General features: G+C 37.3%; 1 protein-coding gene across 4 annotated transcripts in view; it reads right to left on the bottom strand.

The window, feature by feature from the left end:
* Window positions 1–322: 322 nt before the first annotated feature.
* The window catches only part of LOC126262474 (endoplasmic reticulum metallopeptidase 1-like), a 254,455-nt gene continuing 227,571 nt past the window's right edge, over window positions 323–27,206 (bottom strand). For 3 of the 4 annotated variants that reach the window (XM_049959136.1, XM_049959137.1, XM_049959138.1), the window contains 3 exons: window positions 13,338–13,456; window positions 12,802–12,977; window positions 323–857 (listed from right to left, as the gene is read on the bottom strand). In XM_049959136.1, coding sequence (XP_049815093.1) covers window positions 693–857; window positions 12,802–12,977; window positions 13,338–13,456 — 460 coding nt within the window. In that variant the 3' untranslated portion in view covers window positions 323–692. Of the gene's footprint in view, window positions 858–12,801; window positions 12,978–13,337; window positions 13,457–27,206 lie in introns of those variants that run through there. The other variant, XR_007546733.1, reaches the window with a different exon arrangement.

The raw sequence follows: 27,206 nt of genomic DNA, 5'->3' as shown, positions 1-27,206 counted from the left end.
ATGTGGCACCCGCACCTGGGTCTTCTCTACAATTCTTTATGAAAACCACATGGCCATAATGCCCGATCTGTAATTGGGTGAGAATATAGTAATTCCAATGTTACTCAGTGCATAACTATGCCACGTAACCAAGAAATAATAAATTCCATATTATAAACAAAATCATGGAAACAATCAATTGAACATGTAACTAATTATAACACTACACAACCATCCAACAGTGATTCCAAATAATATACAGTCCTCTTACTGCTCAGTAATACGTTAAAAGTGTAGAATAAGCATCACAATTCTAGTTACATCACAAATTAAAATCAAGAAAAACCAATCACAAGTATCAAAACAGTCTTCATTTCTCATAGACCATATACAAAAGCAACAAATACTTCCCAGTGCTACTTAATATCAATATAAGTCATAAAATTTTCTGTGCACAGTTGTCAAAAGGTAAATCTGTATTAAAGACAGTATACAATGGCTAGAATTCTTAAAATTGTGATATACCTAATAATCAAAATGATTTGCTTCAACTGCATTATCGTTTCTGAATCCTGTTAATCATATTATCTGGAAAAAAATATCTAAATTCACCTCTAAATTCAATCTGTACACACATCATAAAAAATTCAGTGTAAAAATAAACCACATATAGAAGATTTCCTTTGGAAGAACTGTTAACTCGCAGCACAATCTTAAAACTGCCAGTGCTTATATGAAGATGTCCATGCCACCACTTTGGCATAATCTGGAAATTTACTCAACATATCTCTGAAGATGGGTGATATCTGATGACCAGATGTCATATACTGTCCTGAGAGTGCTAAGTCAAGAATAGTATCATTTGATAATGACTGCACCTGCAAAGAAGTTGTAAACATGTAATCATTATTAATGTTAGAAACTTAACAAAATGACAACAAACATACAATACCTCTACTCAAGTGTGTGACTTCAGGTACAATAAAATATAATATTATATTATATGCAAAAACAGATTAAAAAGTCAGTAACTGAAAATTGCAACAATAGTTTCATCAAGAGTAAATATGACAACTGAAACACTCAGGAAGTATACATAAGTGGCATATAACAACTGAAAATATATTCACATAGTTACAACTCAGTGCATGTAAGCACTCTGTATGAAGTAACTATTGTGATTCCCTGATGACCTCAGTGCTGGTCCCTGTATTGAGGTCCAGGGTAGCATAAAACATATGATTTCAATCGCAAATAGCTCCAGGGAAGCCCCCCACCCCTAATAAAAATCAAAAAGTATGTAACTATCTGTTTTATATCTAAAAACAAAGATGATGTAACTTACCAAACGAAAGCACTGGCAGGTCGATAGACACACAAACAAACACAAACATACACACAAAATTCAAACTTTCGCAACCAACGGTTGCTTCGTCGGGAAGAGGGAAGGAGAGGGAAAGACGAAAGGATGTGGGTTTTAAGGGAGAGGGTAAGGAGTCATTCCAATCCCGGGAGCGGAAAGACTTACCTTAGGGGGAAAAAAGGCCGGGTATACACTCGCACACACACACACATATCCATCCACACATATACAGACACAAGCAGACATATTCAAAGGCAAAGAGTTTGGGCAGAGATGTCAGTCGAGGCGGAAGTGCAGAGGCAAAGATGTTGTTGAATGACAGGTGAGGTATGAGTGGCGGCAACTTGAAATTAGCGGAGATTGAGGCCTGCTGGACAACAGGAAGAGAGGATATATTGAAGGGCAAGTTCCCATCTCCGGAGTTCGGATAGGTTGGTGTTAGTGGGAAGTATCCAGATAACCCGGACGGTGTAACACTGTGCCAAGATGTGCTGGCCATACACCAAGGCATGTTTAGCCACAGGGTGATCCTCATTACCAACAAACACTGTCTGCCTGTGTCCATTCATGCGAATGGACAGTTTGTTGCTGGTCATTCCCACATAGAATGCGTCACAGTGTAGGCAGGTCTGTTGGTAAATCATGTGGGTGCTTTCACACGTGGCTCTGCCTTTGATCGTGTACACCTTCCAGGTTACAGGACTGGAGTAGGTGGTGGTGGGAGGGTGCACGGGACGAAGCAACTGTTGGTTGCGAAAGCTTGAATTTTGTGTGTATGTTTGTGTTTGTTTGTGTGTCTATCGACCTGCCAGCGCTTTCGTTTGGTAAGTCACATCATCTTTGTTTTTAGATATATTTTTCCCACGTGGAATGTTTCCCTCTATTATAACTATCTATTTTGTTTGATAGCTTGAGTAAGCCAATAATACTCTGCAAATATACCTGTTTTACTGCTTTGATTGATTGATTTATTTATTGGTCCGCTCCAACATTTTTGTCCATAGTTACAAACTGATATTGGACAAGTCAATTTTTGATAGATGATGAGATGAGACACCAATTAATGTGATGATTATGAATTGCATATCTACTATGATATAAATAGGTTACATACATAAAACTGTAAGCAAATGTATAAATACAGATTACTGTCTTCATGCCCTTCTCAAGAACTTCCAACAGTCTTCTAGTTAAAAAAGCTAGAGGATTTTTACTATTTTTACATCATTATGTTGACCATCACTTACAATTTTTTTAAAGGAAACAAATTTACATTAAATCATGACACTTTTCTTATAAATTGACAACAATTGATCTTATTAATTAAATTAAAAAAGCAGAGTAATGTTTATAGTTTTGTGGCATCTTCATGACTATAGTTTATAGCTTTTGCATTGGTACAAAAGACACAAATGTAAAGATTAGAAAATATTTACAATTTATATGACATACATTAACAGTGATTATGTTACTGACTGAAGTATTTGACAGAAGCCCACACAGATTTTAGAAGCAGCTAGCTTCTATATATTTAAGATTGTATATGTTCATCAACACTATAATACAGTTTATTTAGATTTTCAGAGTCACTTCAAAATTCCTTAAATTTTTGTGTCTTAATGTGCTGTTGTAACTTTTTCTAAGGTTTTTTCCCTGCTTTAAAGGCTCATCTTGTCTATGTTTTGTTTTTGCATATTCGCTCTGCAGTTCCATTTTTTGTAGAGTATTGTACTCATGAACTGTCATTTTTTTGCGCTAGTTGGTCTTCAGTGTGTGTTATTTTCTTAATGAAACATGTAACTTCCAAAATGTATGAGCAACGTAGTGAGAGAATTTGTAGGTTCTTAAAACAGCGGCCTGCATGAGCTTCTAGTAGTAACATTATGAAAAGATAGGGGTGGGAGATGGTAAAGTGCTGTTTGTGGGAGCATAGAGGGCTGAGGTGGAGAGGGGGTGAGCAGCTACATGCAGCACGGATGTTACACGGTGGGTGAGGAGGGGTGAGGGTGAGGGTGAGGGTGAGGGTGAGGGTGAGGGTGGAGGTGGAGGTGGAGGTGGGGGAAGGGGGTAGCAGAAAAGGAGAGAAGTAAAAAGTCTGTGGATGCATTGGTGGAATAGAGGGCGGTGTAGTGCTGGAAAGAGGACAGGGAAGGAGCTACATGGGTAAGGTCAATATGACTAACGAAGGTTGAGGCCAGAAATATTGTGGGAACATAGGACATATACTACAGAGAGAGTTCCCATCATCACAATTCAGAAAAGGTGTTGCTGGTAGAGAAGATCCAGATGGCAAAGGCTGTGAAGCAGTCATTGAATTGAAGGACGTCGTGCTGGGTAGCATGCTCAACAATGGGGAAGTCTAGTTGTTTCTTGGCCACAGTTTGTTGGTGGGCATTCATGCAAACAGATAGCTCGTTGATCGTGAAGCCCACGTAGAAAGCAGCACAGTAGTTGCAGCTTAGCTTGTAGATCACATAACTAGTTTCACAACTTGCCCTGCCTTTGATGGGATAGGTGATGTTTGTGACTGGACTAAAGTAGATGGTGATGGGAGGATGTATGGGACAACTCTTGCATCTAGGTCTGTTACAGTGATATGGGCCATGTGGCAACAGGTTGGGAGCAGGGGTTGTGTATGGATGGGCGAGGATATTGTGTATGTTCTGTGGTCGGTGGAATACCACTGTGGAAGGTGTGGGAAGGATAGTGGGTAGAACATTCCTCATTTCAGAGCATGGCAAGAGGTAGTCGAAACACTGGTGGAGAATGTGATTCAGTTTCTCCAGTCCTGGGTGGTACTGAATCATGAGAGGAATGGCTCCTCTGTGGCCGGACAGTCAGACACTGGGACGTGGTGGGTGACTGAAGCTATAAAGACACGTGAGATCTGGTTATGTACAAGGTTGAGAGGGTAATTATGGTCTGAAGCCCACAGTGAGACTCACAGTATATTTCAAGAGGAACCACTCGTCACTACAGATGCGATGGCCAGGGGTGGCTAGGCTGTATGGAAAGGACTTTTTGGTATAGAATGGGTGGCAGCTGTCTAAGTGGAGGTATTGCTGGTGGCTGGTGGCTGGTAGGTTTGATATGGATGGAGGTACTGAATTCTGACAGTCTTTTTGTTGCGCCTATCTGTGACTCAGCATCTCTGCTATGTGGTGAGTAGCAACTATCCTTTTCATAATATTGTTATATTCCATATCTTCTAGCAGTTCCATTTGCTATTGTCCTTATAATTCTTTTTTGGACAATAAAATAACTTCTGCTGCCAGGTATGTTCCCCAAAAAATTATGCCATATCTCAACAGTGATTCCACCTGCGTGTAATACATATTTTTTATCATTTGCTGTGTCATACAGCCAGGAAGAATTTTCATGCAATAGCAGGTGGTAGTTAATTTCTTACTGATGATGGTTTTCTTCAATCCACATTCCATGAAATTTAATGCAGTTTACAACTTCTAATTCTTGCCAGATAACACTGTGATAGAGCTTGAAGGGTGTATCCTTTGTGCAGTATGTAAATGAACAGTCACTTCTTTTCTGCATTCATGATAAGAACCAATCAGTTATGTGTAACATGTATGCTACGATTTCATTCTCCAGTTCACCTAAATCTTCCCTTTTATCAGAATGTTGGTGTCTTCCGCAAATTTTATAGAAGTCTGGGAAGGGGTTGCTGACTGTAGGTATTTGTAAACAGCAGGAAGAAAATTGGGCCTAGAATGGAATCTTGGGGCACACCATATTTAACATTCTGTTTCCCAGACTGATACATAAGTTGGTCAATATTGGTGCCTTCTTGATAGTAAATTCCACTACTTGTTGTCTGCTGTTCAGGTATGATTTTATCCATTTCTGTCCCAGTCCCCTGATCTACATGTTCCAATTTTGAGAGTAGTAGTTTATGGCTTATGACATCAAAAGCTTTGGTGACGTCCAAAAATATAGCAGATAAGTGCTGTTTATGGTCTAGTTACATCAGGGTTTCATTTACAAAATCAAAGATGGCAGTTTCTGTGTACCTACATTTACAGAAAACTGATAAAACAGTGTAAACATCACACATCTGGATTTTTATTTATTGTAAAGGAGTACAGAATGATATTTAATGTAAACAAATGTGAGTCCCTGATTACAACTACAAAGAAAGATAGACCAACCAGTGAAATAAGGATTGGAGGTGAACAACTGAAGAAGGGCAGTGTCGAGTACTTGGGAAGTGTGGTAGAGGAAAATGGAAGAAGTCCAAAGAGATCAGTGAATGTGGCAGACATACAGAAACATCCCTGCAAAGTGTTCAGAGTCTGGTTTTGAACAACGAAATCCCACAAAAAAGCAAAGAAGTTATATATGGAAGTTACTACATCCCAATACTGACCAATGCTTGAAAGGAAGTTCCTCAGAAGTAGACTAGGAGTAACAAGTAAAGATATGATGAGAAATAAAAGGATAAGGAAAATCGTGAAAGAGGAACCGTGGCAAAGCAGGACAGAAACATCAGGGGTAAGATGGTATGGGCACTTAATGAGAATGGAAAACAAGAGGATTCCCAACAAGATACATGAAATGGAGATGTGAAGGAAATAACCAAGAGGAAGGCCAAGGAGTACGTGGCTGAAAGGCATGGAGGAGAGTACTGAAAAAGAGAGGTGATGGCCGGAACAGAGTGAACACAAAAAGATGGTGGGAGAACAGGACAAGATGTTGAGGCTTATGTTCCAAACAAACTGAAATTGAAACTGGAAATTGCTCAAGAAGAAGAGGAAGAAGAAGAAGATAACTATGATGATGACGATAATGATTATGTAAGGGAGCATTCACAATTGTGTCATTCAACCATCAAACAAGATTGATCGTTTTTGGCAGGAATTCCAGTCTGCTCATTAATTCTACTCTTTTCACATCTTTAATCTTGTTTCACAGACAACAAAAATAATTCCCTATTTCTATTCCATCTTGCTCATTTTGAATGATAATTTGATTAATTATTTTCAGTATTGTTAATCTTCATTACTTTCCTCTTTAGTATGCTTATTCTTTATCAGAATTCTGTCTTAAGCAGCATTTCCATTCAATGTAATTGTACTAATTGCTATTTGCACTCAGCCAAAGAGATAGCATCCATAGAGAATTTCAATGACGTCAGTTTCCCTTGCTCTTTTATTCTTGTTGTGAATTTTACTTCCACCACTGCCTCTTTGAAACATACTGAACAGCAGATATGATAAACTGAAACCAACTGAAATCACTTTTTCACATTAGTTTCTCATCCTTCATTTCAGACTTTTAAACAGCGTTTCGCAGTTAACCACTGAAATGCTCCTCGGGTTGACATAAGTACCTGTGGAGTTCATAATAGCAGTATGAGAAGAATATAAAGAAAGGGTGTACAAATTCTATAGACTGTAAATTAACAGAAGTTCTAGATAAAGTCTCAAGTACAAAGATCAACATCATTCTGTGTGGGGACATTAACATCAAGACTGATATCGTAAATGAATCCAGCAGCACCTTTCAAAGTTTTGGCATGTCCCTATTGGTCAATAGTGCAACAAGGGTTACTACAATGATGACATCAGTAATTGACCTTGTGGCCACAAATATGGACAGAGAAAAAAGTGATGTAGCTGTAAAAGATCTCAGACTATCAGACCATCTCTGTCAAATAACAACAGTAAAATCAGGCATTGAATCATTCCCTAAACTATAAGCCTTCAAACGACATCCATCAGGAATTAAAATAAAAGATTTTTCAAAAGAATTAGAAAAACAAGACTGAGACGAAGTGTATAAGGAAACCAATGTGAATATGAAGTTCTCTAAATTCTCCACATTGTTTAAATTGAACTTTGAAAAGGCATTTCGAAAAGTATGCATGTCTGTATCAACATCTCACAAAAACAGATAGATAACAGCAGGTATTAAGAAGTCCTCCCAAACACTTAAACACCTCAGTTCCATGAAAAAGATTTGCAATGATCCAGAATTCTTAAATTTCTATCATAGATACAAAAATATCTATGGGAAGGTACTGATTGCTGCAAAAAAGTCGTTTAATGACAAAATAACATGTAATGCAGAGGATAAAAGCAAAGCAGTTTGGGATATTATAAAAAAGGAAACATGGAGAGGCAAACAAACGCAGAATAACATACTGAAAAGGGAAGGGGATAAGGTAATAAATCCACAACACTTAGCAAACTACATAAACGTGCATTTTTTCAAGTATTGCAGAGAAGTTACAGCAAAAATTCCCCAGAACAAACATAACACTTGTAAATAATGTTGCACTAAATACAATGATGTTACATCCAACCACAGAGAATGAAGTCAATAAAACTGTTCAAAAACTAAAAAAATAAAGTCAGTAGGCTTAGATGAAGTACCAAAGTGTGTACTGAAACAATGCATAGGGATTATACAAGGCCCCTTAACAAATATAACAAATGAATCCTTCACATCAGTGATATTTCCAGAGCAGTTAAAACAGGCAAGAGTTGTACCTTTGCTTAAGAAAGGTAATGCAAAAGACACAGAAAACTACCGGCCCTTTTTCCTGCTGTCACCATTGTCAAAAATAATAAAAGCAATTATGAAAGACAGATTAATGAATTTCCTGAATAAATACAATATTTTAAGCAAATCACAGTTTGGTTTCCGAAGTGGCAAAATTACAGAGCAGCCATAGTAGAATTCACAAACGTTGTACTTGATGCTCTTGATAAAGATGAGTGTGTCACAGGCATATTTTTGGATCTTTCTAAGGTCTTTGATACAGTTGACCACAAGATTCTACTAAATAAATTAGAAGAATTGGGAATAAGAGGGGTAGCTAATGACTGGTTTTGATCATACCTAGCAGATAGGGTACAAAGAGTAGAGATAACACATACTTCAAATAGATTCAAACACTTAGTAAAACACTTACCAGAACCAAAATACATTAATATAGGGGTTCCACTGGGTAGCATATTAGGACCAATACTATTTCTGATACACATCAATGACTCTTCCAGAAATGTTACTCATGGTGAAAAAATTCTCTTTGCCAATGACAGCAATATTATAGTCACTGACAAAACAAGAGAACTCCTTGCTGAGAAAGCAAATGAAACTTTCAAGGAAGTTTATGATTGGTGAATAAGCAATAAAGTGACATTGAATAAAGTGAATTTCAGTTTGAAGAGGAAAAATGACAATGTTAAATTAAATGTAGATGACACCTCTACAGACTTTGTAACAAATGCAAAATTTCTAGCAATGAATATTGATTCTCAGTTGAGGTGGTGTCAACACACAAAGGTACTTCCAACCAGAATGTCATCAGCATGTTATGTCCTTTGAATCCCATCATCAGTGTGTAACATGCAGTGTCTTTTAGTTACATATTATTCATATGTACACTCAATTCTTAGCTATGGCGTTCTTTTTTTGGGAACAAATGCACAAACTGTGAACACAATTTTCAAACTCCAGAAAAGAGCCATAAGAATAATCACCAAAAATACTAGTCAAGTTCACTGTAAAGATCTGTTCAAAACACTGGGGATTTTAGCTGCTCCATGTGAATACATTTACCAGTCAGTTGTACACATCAAAAATAACATCGATAATTAATGCTCATTACTGCTCAAACAGCTCTGTTCATGGCCACGCAACTATAGATAGACTCAACTTACATTTACCAAGAAAAAATAAACATAAAACCCAAAACAGCATTTTCTACCAAGGAATAAAACTGTACAATAAATTACCAAGAGAGATTAAAGAAATTGCAAAAATACACTTATTTAAAAAGTCAGATAAAAAGTACCTGTCATGCAATACAGTTTATACATTGAAGGGTTACTTAGATAAAACAGAGTAGGGGTTTGATAAAAAGTTATACAATAAATAATAATAATGATTATATAAAACATCCAACATTCCACATCACACTTTCACTTTATGTTGTTTTTTTCCCTTCTTTTTTCGTTTCTAGGAATACTTACACCCAAGCTATAGCACAATACTAACACCTATTCTCTACCTTCTGAGCTCAACACCTCACTCATAATGGAGGGATGCCGACTCAGCTTTTCAGGATAGCAAATGGGAAGTTGCAGTGAAGAAAATGGCCCAGAGATAACCAGTGTGTGTGTGTGTGTGTGTGTGTGTGTGTGTGTGTGTGTGTGTGTGTGTGTGTGTGTACTGAGTGAGTGAAGTGTTAAGAAACAATGTGTGTACAGTGTGTGCAGTGACTGATAGTGAGATATGAGTGAACAGTGTGGCATTACATTATTTAATAAGTTATCTGTAAAAAAAGTATTGTATACCAGGAGTAAATCTAATGATTGTCTCTAACTAGAAGTCTGTAAATACATGTGTATACGAATTAGCTTATTTTAAATTGGTCTAAACTTGTAAATACTTTGATATGACCTACATCCTTGCAAAATGAGATCTACGGATGAATAAAGCTGCTGCTGCTGGTGGTAGTAGTAGTAGTAGTAGTAGTTGTTGTTGTTGTTGTTGTTGTTGTTGTTGATGTTTTCATACCCAAGAAAACACCACAGAAGACTTGTGCGTGTGCAAAATAATCATTATATTATCACAAAAATGGAAATTCCTGGATGAAATAATACAGGGTGCACATAAAGTCTATGAAAACTTTCAATTATTTATTGCACAACAACCAAACATTGTACAGATATCATACATATGTCATTTTGAAGAGAAACCCTGAAAGATTTTTTTCATGTGTACCGCCACAATGTAATTTGGTAATTTGCCGATAGTCAGCGCTAGTCACAAACACGGTGAGTTCAGATGCGGAGCACGCTGTTTCATGAAATGGCCTCCCCAGTCACCAGATCTCACTCCATGTGACTTTTTTCTGTGGGGACACATTAAAGATCTGGTGTATGTACCACTTCTACCATGTGATGTAGCAGAGCTCCAGGAGAGAATACGGGAAGCAACTGCCACAACTGACGATGCCATGCTGGGACAGAAGAATTCGATTACCATATTGATGTCTGCCGGATCACTCATGGTTCGCACATTGAATGTTTGTAAAACAAACTTTCAGAGCTTCTCTTAAAAATGCAATATGTATGATGTCTGTACAATGTTTAGTTCTTGTGCAATAAATAATTGAAAGTGTCCCCAGGCTTTATGTACACCCTGTATTTCCAAAAAGCACTTGACTTATTACCACACCTATGGTTATTATCAAAAAGTATGATCATGTGGGGTATCAGACAAAATATATGACTGGACTGAGAATTTCTTGGTAGTGAGGACACACCATGTTATTTTGAATGGAGGGTCATCGACAGCTGCAGAAGTAACTTTGAGTGTACCCCAGGAATGCGTATTGGGTCCCTTGCTGTTCATTTTGTACAGTACTCTCCTTGCAAACAATATTGTTAGTAGCCTCGGACTTTCCACAGAGGATGCAGTTATCTACAATGAAGTAATTCACATGAAGCTATATAAGTATTCAGTCAGACCTTGACATGATTTCAAAGTGGGTCAAAGATTGTCAATTTGCTTTAAATTTTCAAAAATGTACACTTGGCACTTCACAAAATGAAGGAAAAAAAGAAAAGAAAAATAACATTGTGTCCTATGAATATAATATTAATGAGTCACAGTTGGAATATGCACATTCATATAAATACTTGGGTTAACACTTAGTAGGGACATGACGTGGAATGATCAGATAGGCTCTATTGTGTGTAAAGCAAGTAGCTGTCTTCGGTTTACTGATAGAGTACTAGCCAAATGCAATCAATCTACAAAGGAGACTGCTTACAAAGCACTCATGAGACCCATCCTGTAATACTGCTCAAGTGTGTGGGACTAGCAGGGGACACTGAACATACACAAAGATGGACAGCACGAATGGTCACAGATTTGTTTGACCTTTGGGAGAATGTGACTGAGATGGAGAAACAACTGAACCGGCAGACTACAAGACAGATGGTAACTAAATCAAGAAAGTCTACTGACAAAGTTTCAAGAACTGGCTTTAAATATTGTCTCAAGGAATATACTACAGTCATCTACATATTGCTCCCATAGGGATCATGAGGATAAAATTAGATTAATTGCAGCACACACAGAGGCATTTAAACTATCATTTCTCCTGTGCTCTGTATGTGCATGGAACGGGAAAATACCCTGACAATTTGTACAATGTGACACTCCCTCTGTCATTCACTTCACAGTGGTTTGCAGAGCATAGCTGTAGATGTGAACTAAACTACCACTGACAGACGTGTGGCATACAGATAAACCTAACAGGAAACAGTATTTATACTAGATTTTGAGCTCTTGCCCTTTCTCTAGTAAAAGTAAGCAAGTTTAAACACACAACCGCACAGACAATCAAATACACAACCTGACAGCGAGATTCTTGCCACGGCTGTGGGTGTGTGAGATTGGGTGTATGTGTGGTTGTGTATGTGTGAGTGTGTGTTCTTTTACTAGAGAAAGAGTAAGAACTCAAAAGCTAGTATAAATGCTGTTTTCTGTTTCGTGTTTCTATGCCCCACACATCAGTCACTTATGGGTGAGTGGACATTATTCTATAAAATACCTCAAACATTTGTGTCTCTATTGCCCTTGGATGGACTGAAGGAAATGTGAAGAACATTTTGACAGAAGATCAACTGATTTCAGAAGCTGTACCTAAGTTACTGCTACCTTCCTTGAACTGATGAGAAAACAGATGAGGAAAGGGAAAGACATCTATACATATTTGTTGACTTAAGAAATGCATGTAGGAAATTGGTGTTAATTGTACCGAAGCATATTCTCAAAACATGTTCAATGCTTGTTTCAATGAAATTAATTTTTCTTCGGGTTTAGTGGCTCATTATTAAAAAAAGATGAGCAAATTTCTTCATCAATAATCCAGACCCATCTCTAACCTCAAAGACAGTTAGACACAAGCTATACAAGCCACCACTTGGGGCACTAAGCTAAGAGGGGCACCAAAGGCACCACAACTGTAAGATTTCTGTACAGTGTACCACAATTAGTAGTGGCAGCTTGGAACGGCAACTGAGTGCAAGATTTGTGTACAGTGTGTTTCACAATTAATTGACAACTAAAAAGGGTAAAAATGTATGCGGAAAAAGGGGCAGGGGGAGGGAGTGGGGTAGGGGCAAATGATAAGTTGTGTGTGTGAAAAACATTCTTTATCCAGTCCTGTCTTGCACAACAGTTCCAGAGTCTCTTAAACACTGTCTGAAATTGGTAAGAGAATGTAAGAAGCATGGAGTTGTATTGGATGCTTTGAACAATGCATTATTAATAGGCCAAAATAGTCAGATAAGTCTAAAATAAAAGCTAGATAAAACAAGATGCTACCAACAAAATAATGCTGTTGCCTGAAAATAAAATTCTCACACAACCAATTGATATGCTACAATGAATTACTGAGATAAAACAATTTTTTTTACCTCAAGATCAAACCAGAACTGCCATGATGAGCTATCAAGCCCACGTCCATAATGAATAAAATATGTTGGACGATCATTCCAATTTGGTTCACCAGATGTAACATCTTGACAAAAACTCCATCCCAGGAGCTTAACTCCAGGTTTAGGTGAAATATGTAGCTGCATATGATCTGGACCTAGGGGAAAAAATGCAAAATATGAAAGAAAACGAAACTAGAAGGATTTGCACCAAGTAAATATAAGTCCTAGGAAAAGTGTGTAACAATTTAGCAAATTATGAAATTCTGAAGCACTGACCAACTCATGTTTAGAAGAAAACAGTTCAAACTCTCTCTGTAGGAGAATTCAATTTCTCAATGTTGATTGAGATAACTAAAATGACCAACAAATTTTAAATGTTTATCAGAAATGCTACCACTCGACCATATACCATACTTAAACTGAATGTTTTCATCATGCAAAATGGCCATTCGTACATTGCAGAAATGTTCAAAACCTCTTAAAAATGTACTTCATCTTAGTTTTATTTCTCCTACCTGTGGCATTGAAAGTTAATCTTCTTACAGATTTTGATAATGATTTTGCAGACAAAAGTTCCAGTTTTGTTGGGTTATGAATAACAGGAGCAGGACTTGGAATCCAAAGTGTATGCTTGCTGTGAACACAGAGATTTTATAATCATGTGGTAAAATACGATATTTCAGAAAGTGTTCAGAAATCACACACTAACAGATGTTTATATGACCATACGGATGTAACAAAAGACACTACAAGGAATCACAAATACCACATGGTTATCATATGTTGACATTTCTAGTTCTTTCAACTATACAAAACAACATTTGGCATAATTCTCTGATAGTTAATAATGTCCTTGTTGTGCAAATATCAGCTGACAATGTTTTGAAAAACTATTGATGAACTGTCACCAATCTGTAATGCACTAAGTAACATTTTTCTCATGAGCTGCCATTTTCACACTCTTTATAATAGATACAACCAAAATTTCCATAAATACTTTACACCAAGTGAATTCAATTTATTTAAATTAACTGGATGGATCCAATGGGGATGAAATCAGTTAAAAGCAATTACATTCAATGATTTCAGTGAAATCCTATTCAGAAGTCCTGAACATACACTGGCACATATTTTCAACAGTCTAACATATGCAATTATTTCATAACCCTTTCAAACAACAATCTGTTTCATAACCTCTCCAATTTTAGTGTACTGAAAAGTACGTACAAAGTAGGACTCTGTGATCATGAATCCAATAAATTAATGTTTTAACATCGTGAAACGTGTTTCAGAAGAAATGAGTGAGACTAGAATTAATTTTTCTCTGGTGAAATTAAATAGATTGTGAGCATATACAGTATTGTTGATATTACAAACTGTAGTTTCCATGGTTTAAATGGAAAGTGTTATTTCATTAATGGAATACACTGATACATGTTACAATGCATACTTCTCTCTATCTGAAATCATTTATAGGGTGTTTGCTTTCAGAATACCGGAAAAATTTCCCTGGTCTTATTTTAATTACTGTGTGATACTGAGCAATGTTGGCATTATTCTTTATTATCTTAAAAATTGTAACTTTTAATTCAGATTTTGGTGTCCAGTTCCCACATGTGATATAATTCTACTGTACTTGCCTTCTTTTCACAAGTTTGAGATTGCTGTGATGACTCAACTTAACATCTAAACAATTGCTTCTGACAAAATTCCTTTGAAAAGTATAACCTAAAATTGTATGTAACAGAAACTGATTCTGATGTAATACAGGGTGTGCCAAAAGTAATAACTTATTGCAACTCATTGAAAATGCTAAGATAATCATGTTTGTTTGTAATGATTATAAATACAGGTGCCAGAGCGCTATGTCATTCTAGGGTTACAAATAACCTAGGATAACTTCAACTCACTTTACTTTCAATATGATGGAGGTCCACCACATCACGCAACAGCTACACAAAACTACATTGATGAGGTATTTAGTGGGAAAGTTATTGGATGGTGAGGGGTAATAGAAATGTGACCCGTATCTCCTGACCCTACAGCACTGGTTTTGTTCTTTTGGGGTTATCTTAAAGATAAAGAGTATGCTACAAAACCACAAACATGAGAAAATGAAAAAAGCAATTTACAACACTTTTTTAAGACACTGCTTGTTTGTAAACAAGTATGCCTCAGTATCCCAGGTCATTTGATGAAATGTATCAACAAAGATGGGAAACACTTCAAGAAAGAATGTTATAAATAATCCTGCAGCTTCAACAAAGTGTTCTGTTCTTTCAGAATTTCAGTTGTTTGCTTTGTATTCAATTAGGTTACTACAGTAGTGCTTTGGGCCTTTGTTGTATTGTTATTGTTATTGTTGTTGTTGCTGTTGTCGTGGTCTTCAGTCTGAAGACTGGTTTGATCCAGCTCTCCATGCTACTCTACTCTGTGCAAACCACTTCATCTGCGAGTAAGTATTGCACCCTACATTCTTCTGAATCTGCTTATTGTAGTCATCTGTTAGCCTCCATCTATATTTTTACCTTCCACACTTCCCTCCAGTGCTAAATTGGCAATCCCTTGATGTCTCAGAATGTGTCTACCAACCAATCCCTTCTTTTAGTAAGGTTGCACCACAAATTTCTTTTCTCGCAAATTCCATTCAGCACCTCCTCATTAGTTACATGATCTACCCATCTTATCTTCAGCATTCTTCTGTAACACCACATTTCAAAAGCTTCTATTCTCTTCTTGTTTAAACTGTTTATCATCCATGTTTCACTTCTGGTTACACTCCAGACAAATACTTTCAGAAAGGATTTACTACACTTAAATCCCTAACACCTAAATCTACATTTGATGTTAATAAATTTATCTTCTTCAAAAATGTGTCTCTTGCCATTGCAAATCTACATTTTATATCATATCTACTTCAACCACATCAGTTATTTTGCTCCCCAAATAGCAAAACTCATCTTCTACTTTGAGTGCCTCATTTCCTAATCTAATTTCCTCGGCATCACCTGATTTCATTTGACTATATTCAGGGTGTGTACGCGCACAAGATAAAAAAATTCCCTGATTTTTCCTGGGTCTCCCGGTTAAAAACTCACTTTTTTCCACATGAAAAAATACATCTTCCAAGGTGAAAATACACTTTTTCCATGATAAGCGACAGTGTACTTTCCCTCAGAGCTTTAAAACCATCAATCCTTTGAATGGTAAAGGTTTTATACACCAGTGAGAACTTCTCTGCACTCTAGAAAACAAAACTCAGCGAGGGGAAAATAAAACACATTTTGGAAAGATCTTTGATGTGCAGCAACATGTACGCTGCGTATTTTCATATTACGAAAGTATAAATTCCAATTCCACGTTAGTTTCCAAAGACTTGAAACAGACATTGCAATGCACTATTGAAAGCCAATCATAGCTCATGTCATGTGATTTCATCAGCCAATCACAGCAGATACTCAGAGCATAGGACACGTGATGTAGTCAGCCAATACAAGAAAAGCTAAGCTTACAAGTATAATATTGGTCTTGAAGATTAATAAAAGAGAAGCTAGGCTTTCACATGCAATATTGGTTTTTCTTTAGTGTTTGACATTATGTCAGATCTTCTGGGCTGAAAATTATTCTAAGTGGCTGGTCATGAAAGTTTTAAGTTTGATTCAAATGCTCTGTGATTTAAGAAATTCATTGCACATTCTCACACACAATATAGTTCACTTTGTGTAAAAGAAAATTTCCTTTGAAAATAATGCTTTTCGAAGAACCATTCGCAATATTTTCCCCAGACTTCTTAGACATGGGTTCATTTCAGCAGCTGCCAGAGAGTGCCGAAAATAGGCGTTACTGTGTGTGGGCAGCTACGATGATATAGGAAGCCCATATGTTCATACACGTACAGCTTTAAGAGATCTTACATGACGTCATAAAAGAAATAAGACATCAGAGGATACTCCAAGAGCATAGGAATTTTGTAAACCATACTAAAATGCATAATTCAGCTTGAAGGACACATTCGTATGTCCAGATTCACGATGAAGTAGGCCCTAACCTGATATTAAGCTTTTCGGTGCACTTTTCGGAATGCAAATTTTCTTGGAGCAGCAGTACTGTATTGTCTCATGTTTGATTCTTTATTATGGCATAATGCCATATGTGGCAGATGATAAAAATGTGCACTTGAATTTCAGTGAACAGTTGAAACTAGTCAATAGTGTGGAATGAAACTCTTTGTTTCTTATAAATTGACTGCATCTGCAGAAAAGATTAATAAAAGCCAAATTTACTTAGCAAATTGATAAAAATAACCTCACTATTGTGCAAGGTGATTAATGCTTGTCTACCAAAACCATGGAAATTAAATAAAATCAGGAAACTGAAACGAATAAACAGCCTTCCATAATTATGTGAATGTATTCACTTGATAGCTCCCAGCCACAGAAATCCCTTTTGTTTTCATTTGACATGTGAATTGTAAATGAAGAGGAAATATGACATCAGGAAACAGCAAAAATCAATAAATGTAAATGCGGGTCACTAGCACCCTCCCCACTAAAACCCAGACTGCTCTGCGCATGTGCAAATCTGGCAGGTCGGGCGCACCACAAAAATTTTCTATGTACCGTGACTGCTTCTTGCTAATGCTGCACCCACACTTCAGGTAGCCAGAAGTGGGAGAAGGCACTGCTCATATGTAACTCAACTTCACATGCGCATGAGCCCACTGGCAACTGCTCAAAACATACTTAATGTGAACAGTTGTGATGTCACGCTCATCGGAAGCAGTTTGCTGTTATGAAGTATTTCACGGCTTTCGTGCTAAAGCCTTTGACACATTTTACTGTTTATCTGTTCTTATCAGTCAAAATTACAAAAAATTAATGAAAGACTAAAACAATGCTAGAAAATGCTCGGATTTTTCCCAGTTTTCTCCCGGATAAAAAAATTAACAAGTTTTTCCTGGATCTCCCGGTTGTCCCAGAGTGTATACATCCTGATATTCCATTACTTTCATTTTGCTTTTGTTGATGTTCATCTTATATCATCCTTTCAAGACAATGTCCATTCCATTCAATTGTTCTTCCAAGTCCTTTGCTGTCTCCTACAGAATGACAATGTCATCGGCAAATCTCATAGATTTTATTTATTTTCTGTGAATTTTAAATCCTACTCCAAATTTTTATTTGGTTTCCTTTACTGCTTCCTCAATATACAGATTCGAATAACACTGGGGATAGGCTACAACACTGTCTCACTCCCTTCTCCATCACTGTTTCCCTGTCGCGCCCATCAACTTTTGTTGCTGATATCTGGTTTCAGTACGAACTGTAAATAGCCTTTCGCTCTCTGTATTTTACCCATATCACCTTTAGAATTTGAAAGAGTATCCCAGTCAACATTGTCATAAGCTTTCCTTAAGTCTACAAATGTTATAAACATAGGTTTGCCATTCTTTAACCTATCTTCTATGAGAAGTCGTGTAGTCAGTATTGCCTCACGTGTTTCTACATTTCTCTGGAATCCAAAGTGATCTCCCCTGAGGTCATCTTCTACCAGTTTTTCCATTCTTCTGTAAAGAATTCATTTTCATATTCTGTAACCATAACTTATTAAACTGGTAGTTTGATAATTTTCACACCTGTCAGCACCTGCTTTCTTTGGAATTTGAATTACGGTATTAAATTCTTCTTGAAGACTAAGGGTATTTTGCCTGTCTCACACATGTTGCTCATGAATGAAATAGTTTAGTCATGGCTGGATCTCCCATGGCTATCAGTAGTTCTAACAGAATTTTATCTACTTCCAGGACTTTTTTTCCACTTTGGCCTACCCTGCATAAAAGACATTTCTGGTTGCAACAGAAGATTGCTTGAAATCTGTCACCTCTATTCATACTAGTCATTTTATTTATATTTATTACTTCAGCTCTCGTTGTAACATGAAAATATTTGCTTTTAGTTTTCTTTTTAGAAATCCTGCCAAACAGTGTTAATATTTTAGCAGAGGTTGAAAACACTGCTTCAGTTGTAATATTCTTTTTATTTTCAGTAGTAAAATCACAATCAGTTTTGGGCTCTTACATGACCATAATCAGATATTATACTGAAAATAAAAAAGAGACTGGAGCTAATAATAGTTTTTACACACAATAGTACACACGAAAAAGCAAAAAAGAAGTTCTATATAACATTTTAGAAAACAGCAGTTGGGCTAGTGACACCAGACAATACAATGGACGACTGTCTGAATAAAAAAATATGCAATGAACACCCGGACACTTACACTTTGTGCTGTGACCCCGAGCACTGCAGTGGACGAGTACAGGACGCAGTGTATCACCAACAAGCCCAGAGCACAGAGTAGTGTACGCAAAGCGGGAAGAAAACTGGTAAACCAGAGTGGCAAAAGTACTGCCATCTGTTGACAGGAAGAACAATGCAGGGCCAACTAGCCTGGCAATTCACAATTTGACTTAGTGATTTATATTCAAAATTAAAACAACCATTACATAGAGAGTTACATGAAAGGCGTTAAAAGTACATTATGAGAGATAATGGAACCTACTGAACAGGGGCAATATAGAGCTGTAGTAAAACTAACTGGAAGCCGGTGATGTAAAATTTGTGTGTAAACCATAAAACGAAATGAAAATTTTTCCCTTTCCATGAATGGCATGCAAGTTTTTAATTTAATAGGGATATATATCACAACATGTAATAATACACCACAGTCATGAATTAAAAGAACATACATTTGCGCCACTCCTATTAAAAAGCATCTTGCTACTGAACAAAATGGAAAGCAACAAAACCTTACAGTCCACACTGTTGAAAACTACTATACCAATTAATAGCTAGCAGCAATAGCACTAAAGGTATGCGTGAACAGCAGGATCAGTTTAAAACCTGTTAACTAAAAGCCAACGACTCAATGAGAGTTATCTACGATAAGACCTGAGACAAATTTTACATCATGAGAGACAGGCAAATTTTAATTTAGTGAGGACACAGATAACAGTGCACAATAATTCATCATAGTCATAGAATAAAGAATGAAGAATGAAAAATATGCAAACTTCTATTGAAAGAGGGCATTTTACAGCTATGTAAAATAAACTGGGTGGACCTTGCAGTCCTCACAATAGGGGATAGACACATGCCATATAGTAGCTATGCCTAATTAAGGGCCATCAAAGCAATGGCGAAAACACTGACCCAGATAAGAAATATACATTTTTGACGTACAATAATCAAAAACCAGAAGGATAAGAAAACAAGGCTGGACGCTGCCTCAAAAAAGAAAAGTTACTCAGCAAGACGGTGTGCTTGAGTGAAGTTTGTTAATTCAAAATGGCCGAAGGATCATGGTTAATTCTGCAGATAATTTCTATTTCCTCTAAAATATGTAAAACTGGGCCCTTACATTGAATATGTAGAATACTGCAATTCATGTTTGTATCTGAAATGGAGTGATTATGAGCCTTCAGGTGCTTACTGAGGGCAGATTTAGGATTGCTAAGGTACTTATGCTCTCTGAACTGTATGCCACGGGAGAGGCCTATGTAGGCGGAAGAACACTCGCTACACTGGATGCTATAGACACCCAATTGTGCATAGCAATTGTCTTCAATAGGTGCCCGACCTTATGGAGAGTGGGTTATAGAATGTGGGTATAATTCTCTCTTTTCTATGCCATTTGATGATCCTATCAGATATAGCACCTATGAATGGGGTCCTGCAAAAAAATTTAATGCCTCGTAGATTATAGGGCAGTACAGTGCCAACTGTTAGAAATGGCTTTCAATTGGACTTGCTGGTGAAGAACATCAACAACATCTGGCTGGTAACCATTAGCATGTGCCATAAATTTAATGATATCCAGCTCATGCTGGTAGTTTTGTTTTGAGAGAGGGACTCTAGCCACATGGTAAAGCACTGAACAAACAGTAGCCATTTTTTGCTGCTTTAGATGAGCTGAAGAACAACTAATATTAGAGTTAGTCATAGTTGGTTTCCTAAATATATTAGACTGAACTTTACTGTCCTGTAATGTAATTTCCAAATCCAAAAATGGGACTGTAAAGCCAGATTGGTATTCTATCATACACTGAATCTTGGGGTGCATTTTGTTAAAGTTATGTTGGAAAGATGCAGCTGGCCATCAGTCTCATTGTACAAATGTATGATGTCATCGACATATCTTTTATAACATAGTACTCATTGAAGGTGTTGGGTGTGTTTAAAAAAACTTATGTTCAATGTGATTGATGTAAATGTTAGCTAATGTACTGGCAGTTGGGGATCCCATGGCTAACCCATCAGTTTGCCCATACATGGTGTCTTTGAAGGCAAAGTAATCAAGGTCCACAACAGTTCTGAGCAAACAAAGGAATTCATTAACTTATTGTGAATCTAGACAAGACTACAGCCGTAAGTTGGATTCAATAATAGGAATCACCTCTTTAATTGGGATATTTGTATACGTGCTTATGATCTCCAGACTTGCTTGATTTGTATCGCTGGTTACAGTCACATGTTTGAGGTGTGTAATGAACTCCTCTCTATTCTTAATGGCATGATGATCTTGGAAAAAAATAATGCTTACTGAGGAAACTTTGCAATTCATAAGCCAATAAGTAATCTGGGGCATTAATAGCGTTCATAATTGGCCTTAAAAACTTGCATGCCACTCGTGGAAAAGGAAAAAAATTTCATTGTGTTTTATGGTTTACACATAAATTTTATGTCAATGGCTTCCCTTTAGTTTGACTATAGTTCTGTACTGCCCCCATTTAGTATGTTCCTTTACCACTCATACTGTACTTTTAAAGCTTTTTATGTAACTTTCTATGTAATGCTTTTTTATTTTGAATGTAAATCACTAATTCAAATTGTGAATGGCCAGGCTAGTTTGCCCCATGTCGCTCTTCTCATCAACAGACAGCAGTGCTTTTGCCACTGTGGTTTACCAGTTTGGTTACCCCTCTGTGTACACTACTCCATGCCCTGCGCTCGCTGGTGATAAACTGCATCCAATGCTAATCCACTGCAGCTCTTGGAGTCACAGCACGAAGTGTAAGTGTCCTGGTGTTCATTGCTTATTTCTTTACCCAGGCAGTCATCCGTAGTATTGTCTTGTGTCACTTTGCCATTGATTTATGTTTTACCACACCTTGCCCAACTGCTGTTTTCTATAATGTTATGTGGAACTTCTTTTTTGCTTTTTTATGAGTACTACTGTGTGTAAAAGCTATTATTTAGCTCCGATTTCTTGTTTATTTTCATTATAATACATGATGATGTGCATGTAAGAGCCAAAAACGGATTGTGTTTTAACTTCTGAAAAATAAAAAGAACCTTACAACTGAAGCAGTATTTTCAATCTCTGCTATAATGCTCAGTTGTATATGTTCCTCAGGCAGGATTGTTAATATTAACATTTATTGGAAGTCTGAGCCACCTCTGTTCGCAGTGATGTAACAGATCTTGTGGGGGCTAATATCCGTGAAACAACCCTGCAAAGCCTGATATGAGAGGATTTCTCATCTTGATTTTTAAACTTTTTCTTAGAAAAATCTTTTGAAACAATTGAGGTATTCAAAGCAAGCATGAGGCCAAATACCTCAATTCTGATGACTGGTTTTACTTAAAAATATGTTTTAATTACTACTAATTAATCCCAAAAATTGATAAAGATACATATAAGCTCTCACCTAGACAAAATCCCATTTCAGTTTTGTAATCCTCTGATAAAATGTAGTCATGGGATAGCAACATTATCACATTCAGATAGCGTTAGTATCACATACACAAGGTATAAAAGGGAAGTGCATTGGCAGAGTTGTCATTTGCACTCGGGTAATTCACATGAAAAGATTTCCAACATGATAACAGCCACACTGCAGGAATTGACAGACTTTGAATTCAGAATGGTAGTTGGAGCTACACACATGGGACATTCTGTATTGGAAATCATTAGGGAATTAAATATTCCGAGATCCACAGTGTCAAGAGTGTGTTGGATTACCTAATCTCATACATTATCTCTCATCATAGACAATGCAGTGGTCGATGTCCTTCATGTAACAACCAAGAGCAGCAGCTTTTGCACAGAGTTGTCAGTGCTAACTTTTGCAAAGAGTTGTCAGTGCTAACATACAAGCAACAGGGAATGCTAAAATCAATGGGGATGTACAATGAATGTATCTGTTAGGACAGTTCAGCTCTTTCAGCCCAGTTCAAACTGTTTGTTGGTTAGTTATGTCTTCCACAGATCATTTGACTGATTCTTTTATTGAAATGATGTGGAACAAGTCAGTTTACAGGATTAGTGTTAACATTAATAAATACATTATAATTTTATTCCCACTCATGCAACTACACTTGAAAACAATTTTTTCTTTTTCTTTTTACTGGCTACCAGTTTTTAAGTAGCAATTTGTCAATGGGATAGAGGGAGTTATCCAGGAGAAATGATTTTAATTTAGATTAAAAACATGTTTCACTACCTGTTAGACATTTTATGTTACTGGGCAAAGGATCAAAATGTATTATAAAAGTTATATGTACGCAACCAGAAACAGTAGTTTGTAAGGGTGTCCACAGGATCATTTAGACACATCATAATTGTGACATAGGGTTTGTTTGACACAAGAATAAAAGAAGCAGCCTCAGCTAAAGGGGGACAAGTTGTAGGGACAGTCCTGGAACAGTATGCTTAGTTAGTTAGTTTCAGGTTCCATGGATCAGTTTGCACAGTAAATTATAACAATGTGAAATGAGTCACTTTTACATTCACATCATAAATGAATTTGTACATTTGATCAAACAATGAAAAATCTAGGATGGATCATAAGAATACTGAGAATGAAAGTTGCTACTCACCATACAGCAGAGATGCTGAGTCACAGATATGCATAATAAAAAGACTGTCACAAATTAAGCTTTCAGCCAGTAAGGCCTTCGTCAAAAGTAGACACCACACACACACACACACACACACACACACACACACACACACACACACACACACACGCACGCGCAAATGCAACTCGCATACACATGACTGCAGTCTCAGGCAACCGAAGTCACACTGCGAGGAGCAACACCAGTGCATGATGGGAGTGGCGATTGGGTGGGTGTAAGGAGGACGCTGGGGTGGGGAGGGGGAGGGATAGTAGGGTAGGGGTGGTGCTCTGTGAAGTGATGAAGGTTACATGGAGGGCAGATGCTCAGCATCTCCACTATATGATGAGTAGCAATTTATGCATATGGTTACATGTTGAACATTTCTAACGTTTTTATTTTATTCGACTTTTTAAGGAAAAGATATACAGGTGTGAGTAAGTAATTCCTACCCACCATCTTTTACACATTACAATACCAGAAATTCTTCTACATGCCAACAAAAAGAGTCAACTTTTGAAAATACAATGTAAATGGAGAGACAAAAAAATCTACTCACCACGCAGCAGCAGGAAAAAAAACATAAAAGGTATTAGAGTTTGCAAGCTTTCGGAGCCAGTGGCACCTTCTTCTGACTCTTGACACTGTGGATCTTGGAAGATTGAATTCCCTGAAGATTTCCAATACAGAATGTCTACCATGTGTTGCTTCAACTACCATTCTGCATTAAAAGTCTGGCAGAAGTGTTAAAGGGGAAGGAAGAGAGGTGGAGGAAATGGACTGATGAGGTTTAGGAAAAGATGTATATTTTGGAAAAGTCACTAAGCACTCTGGGTCATGGGAGGCTAAACAGACAGGCATCTGGTAAGTCTCCTCTGACCCTGGGTTTGCACTGACTTTTCCGAATTCTACCCCCTTCCCTAAACTTCATATCCTTTTCCTTCACCCCAGAAATTCTTCTAATGAATAGATGGAGTTGTCAAACATAAACTTCCTCAGTTTGTTTACAAATTTTACTTAGTTGTCTGTCAGACATTTTATATCACTGAGTTGTTGTCATTGTGGTCTTCAGTCCAGAGACTGGTTTGATGCAGCTCTCCATTCTACTCTATCCTGTGCAAGCTTCTTCATCTCCCAGTACCTACTGCAACCTACATCCTTCTGAATCTGCTTAGTGTATTCATCTCTTAGTCTCCCTCTACGATTTTTACTCTCCACGCTGCCCACCAATGCTAAATTTGTGATCACTTGATGCCTCAGAACATGTAGTACCAACCGGTCCCTTCTTCTTGTCACGGTGTGCCACAAACTCCTCTTCTCCCCAATTCTATTCAATACCTCCTCATTAGTTATGTGATCTACCCATCTAATCTTCAGTATTCTTCTGTAGCACCACATTTTGAAAGCTTCTATTCTCTTCTTGTCTAAACTATTTATCGCCAACGTTTCACTTCCATACATGGCTACACTCCATACAAATACTTCCAGAAACGACTTCCTGATACTTAAATCTATACTCGATGTTAACAAACTTCTCTTCTTCAGAAACACTTTCCTTGCCATTGCCAGTCTACATTTTATATCCTCTCTACTTCGACCATCATCACTGAGTAAGTGATCAAAAATTTTTGTTGCAGCATTGTGTACTAATTTTTGTACTAAAGACTTCTGGTATTGTAATGTACGAGTACATCATTGTCCCTTTTGAACTGTAGTGGATTATTTACAGCAAAATTAATGAGGGAATAAATATACTGTGAAGCAGTAGTCAGAATGCACAGTTCCTTAAACAGATGTCTACAGGATGATCATAAGTAAGCACCACATAATATTCTTACAGGACATTTTTGAGCAACTAACACTTACTTTGTTAATGACAAGTTCCCTCAGAACTTTATTCCATATGACATTATTGAATGAAAATATGCAAAATATGTCAACTTACTGATTTCTCTCTTCCTAAAGGTTTGCAATTATTCTAAGTGCAAATGTGCCTGAACTAAGTTGTTTTAGGAGTTCCAAAATGTGCTTTTTCCAGTTTAAATTCTTATCAATATGGATACCTAAAAATTCTGAAGTTTCAACCATATTTATTATTTCCTCACCATGTGTTACACCTATCATTTGTGTAATACCCCTAGAGGTGCAAAACTGAATATGTCAAGTCTTTTTAAAATCTTGGGCAGAATCAATCACAGAAAAACAGTCAATGACACCTTTAAGAACGTTGTTTACCATTCCTTCTGTTGCTATATGTATGTTTGGATTGATTACAATAGTAGTGTCATCTGCAAAAAGAACTCCTTCTGCTTACTGTATATCACATGGAAGATTGTTTACAGATACGAGAAACAGCAGTGGACCTAAGACTGAGTCTTGGAGAACCCCATGCACGATTCCCCCCCCCCCCCCCCCCCCCCCCGTCAGAATTATGTCCCCGAACTATATTGGCTGGATTCCTAAGTACATTTTTGTGCATTATTTTGGTTAAATATGACATTATTCACTGGTTGGTTACACCATCAATCCCATAAAATTTCAATTTATCTGGGAGAATACTATAATCCAAACAGTCAAATATCATAGATAGGTCACAGAAAATATCAACTGCCACTATTTTATTACTCAATGCTTGTAAAATTTGGTGAGTGAACATGGAAAAGGCATTCTCAGTAGAGCATCTCTCCTGAAACCCAAACTCATTCACATCATCATCATCATCATCATTTAAGACTGATTATGCCTTTCAGCGTTCAGTCTGGAGCATAGCCCCCCTTATAAAATTCCTCCATGATCCCCTATTCAGTGCTAACATTGGTGCCTCTTCTGATGTTAAACCTATTACTTCAAAATCATTCTTAACCGAATCCAGGTACCTTCTCCTTGGTCTGCCCCGACTCCTCCTACCCTCTACTGCTGAACCCATGAGTCTCTTGGGTAACCTTGCTTCTCCCATGCGTGTAACATGACCCCACCATCTAAGCCTGTTCGCCCTGACTGCTACATCTATAGAGTTCATTTCCAGTTTTTCTTTGATTTCCTCATTGTGGACACCCTCCTACCATTGTTCCCATCTACTAGTACCTGCAATCATCCTAGCTACTTTCATATCCGTAACCTCAACCTTGTTGATAAGGTAACCTGAATCCACCCAGCTTTTGCTCCCATACAACAAAGTTGGTCGAAAGATTGAACAGTGCACAGATAACTTAGTCTTGGTACCGACTTCCTTCTTGCAGAAGAGAGTAGATCGTAGCTGAGTGCTCACTGCATTAGCTTTGCTACACCTCGCTTCCAGTTGTTTCACTATGTTGCCATCCTGTGAGAATATGCATCCTAAGTACTTGAAACCGTCCACCTGTCCTAACTTTGTTCCTCCTATTTGGCACTCAATCCGTTTATATTTCTTTCCCACTGACATTACTTTCGTTTTGGAGATGGTAATCTTCATACCATAGTCCTTACATTTCTGATCTAGCTCTG

The sequence above is a fragment of the Schistocerca nitens genome, chromosome 6, assembly GCF_023898315.1.
Source record: "Schistocerca nitens isolate TAMUIC-IGC-003100 chromosome 6, iqSchNite1.1, whole genome shotgun sequence".
NCBI classification, from domain to species: Eukaryota; Metazoa; Arthropoda; class Insecta; order Orthoptera; family Acrididae; genus Schistocerca; species Schistocerca nitens.
Note: the sequence above shows the minus strand (reverse complement) of the source record. Positions and strands in the feature narration are given on the sequence as shown.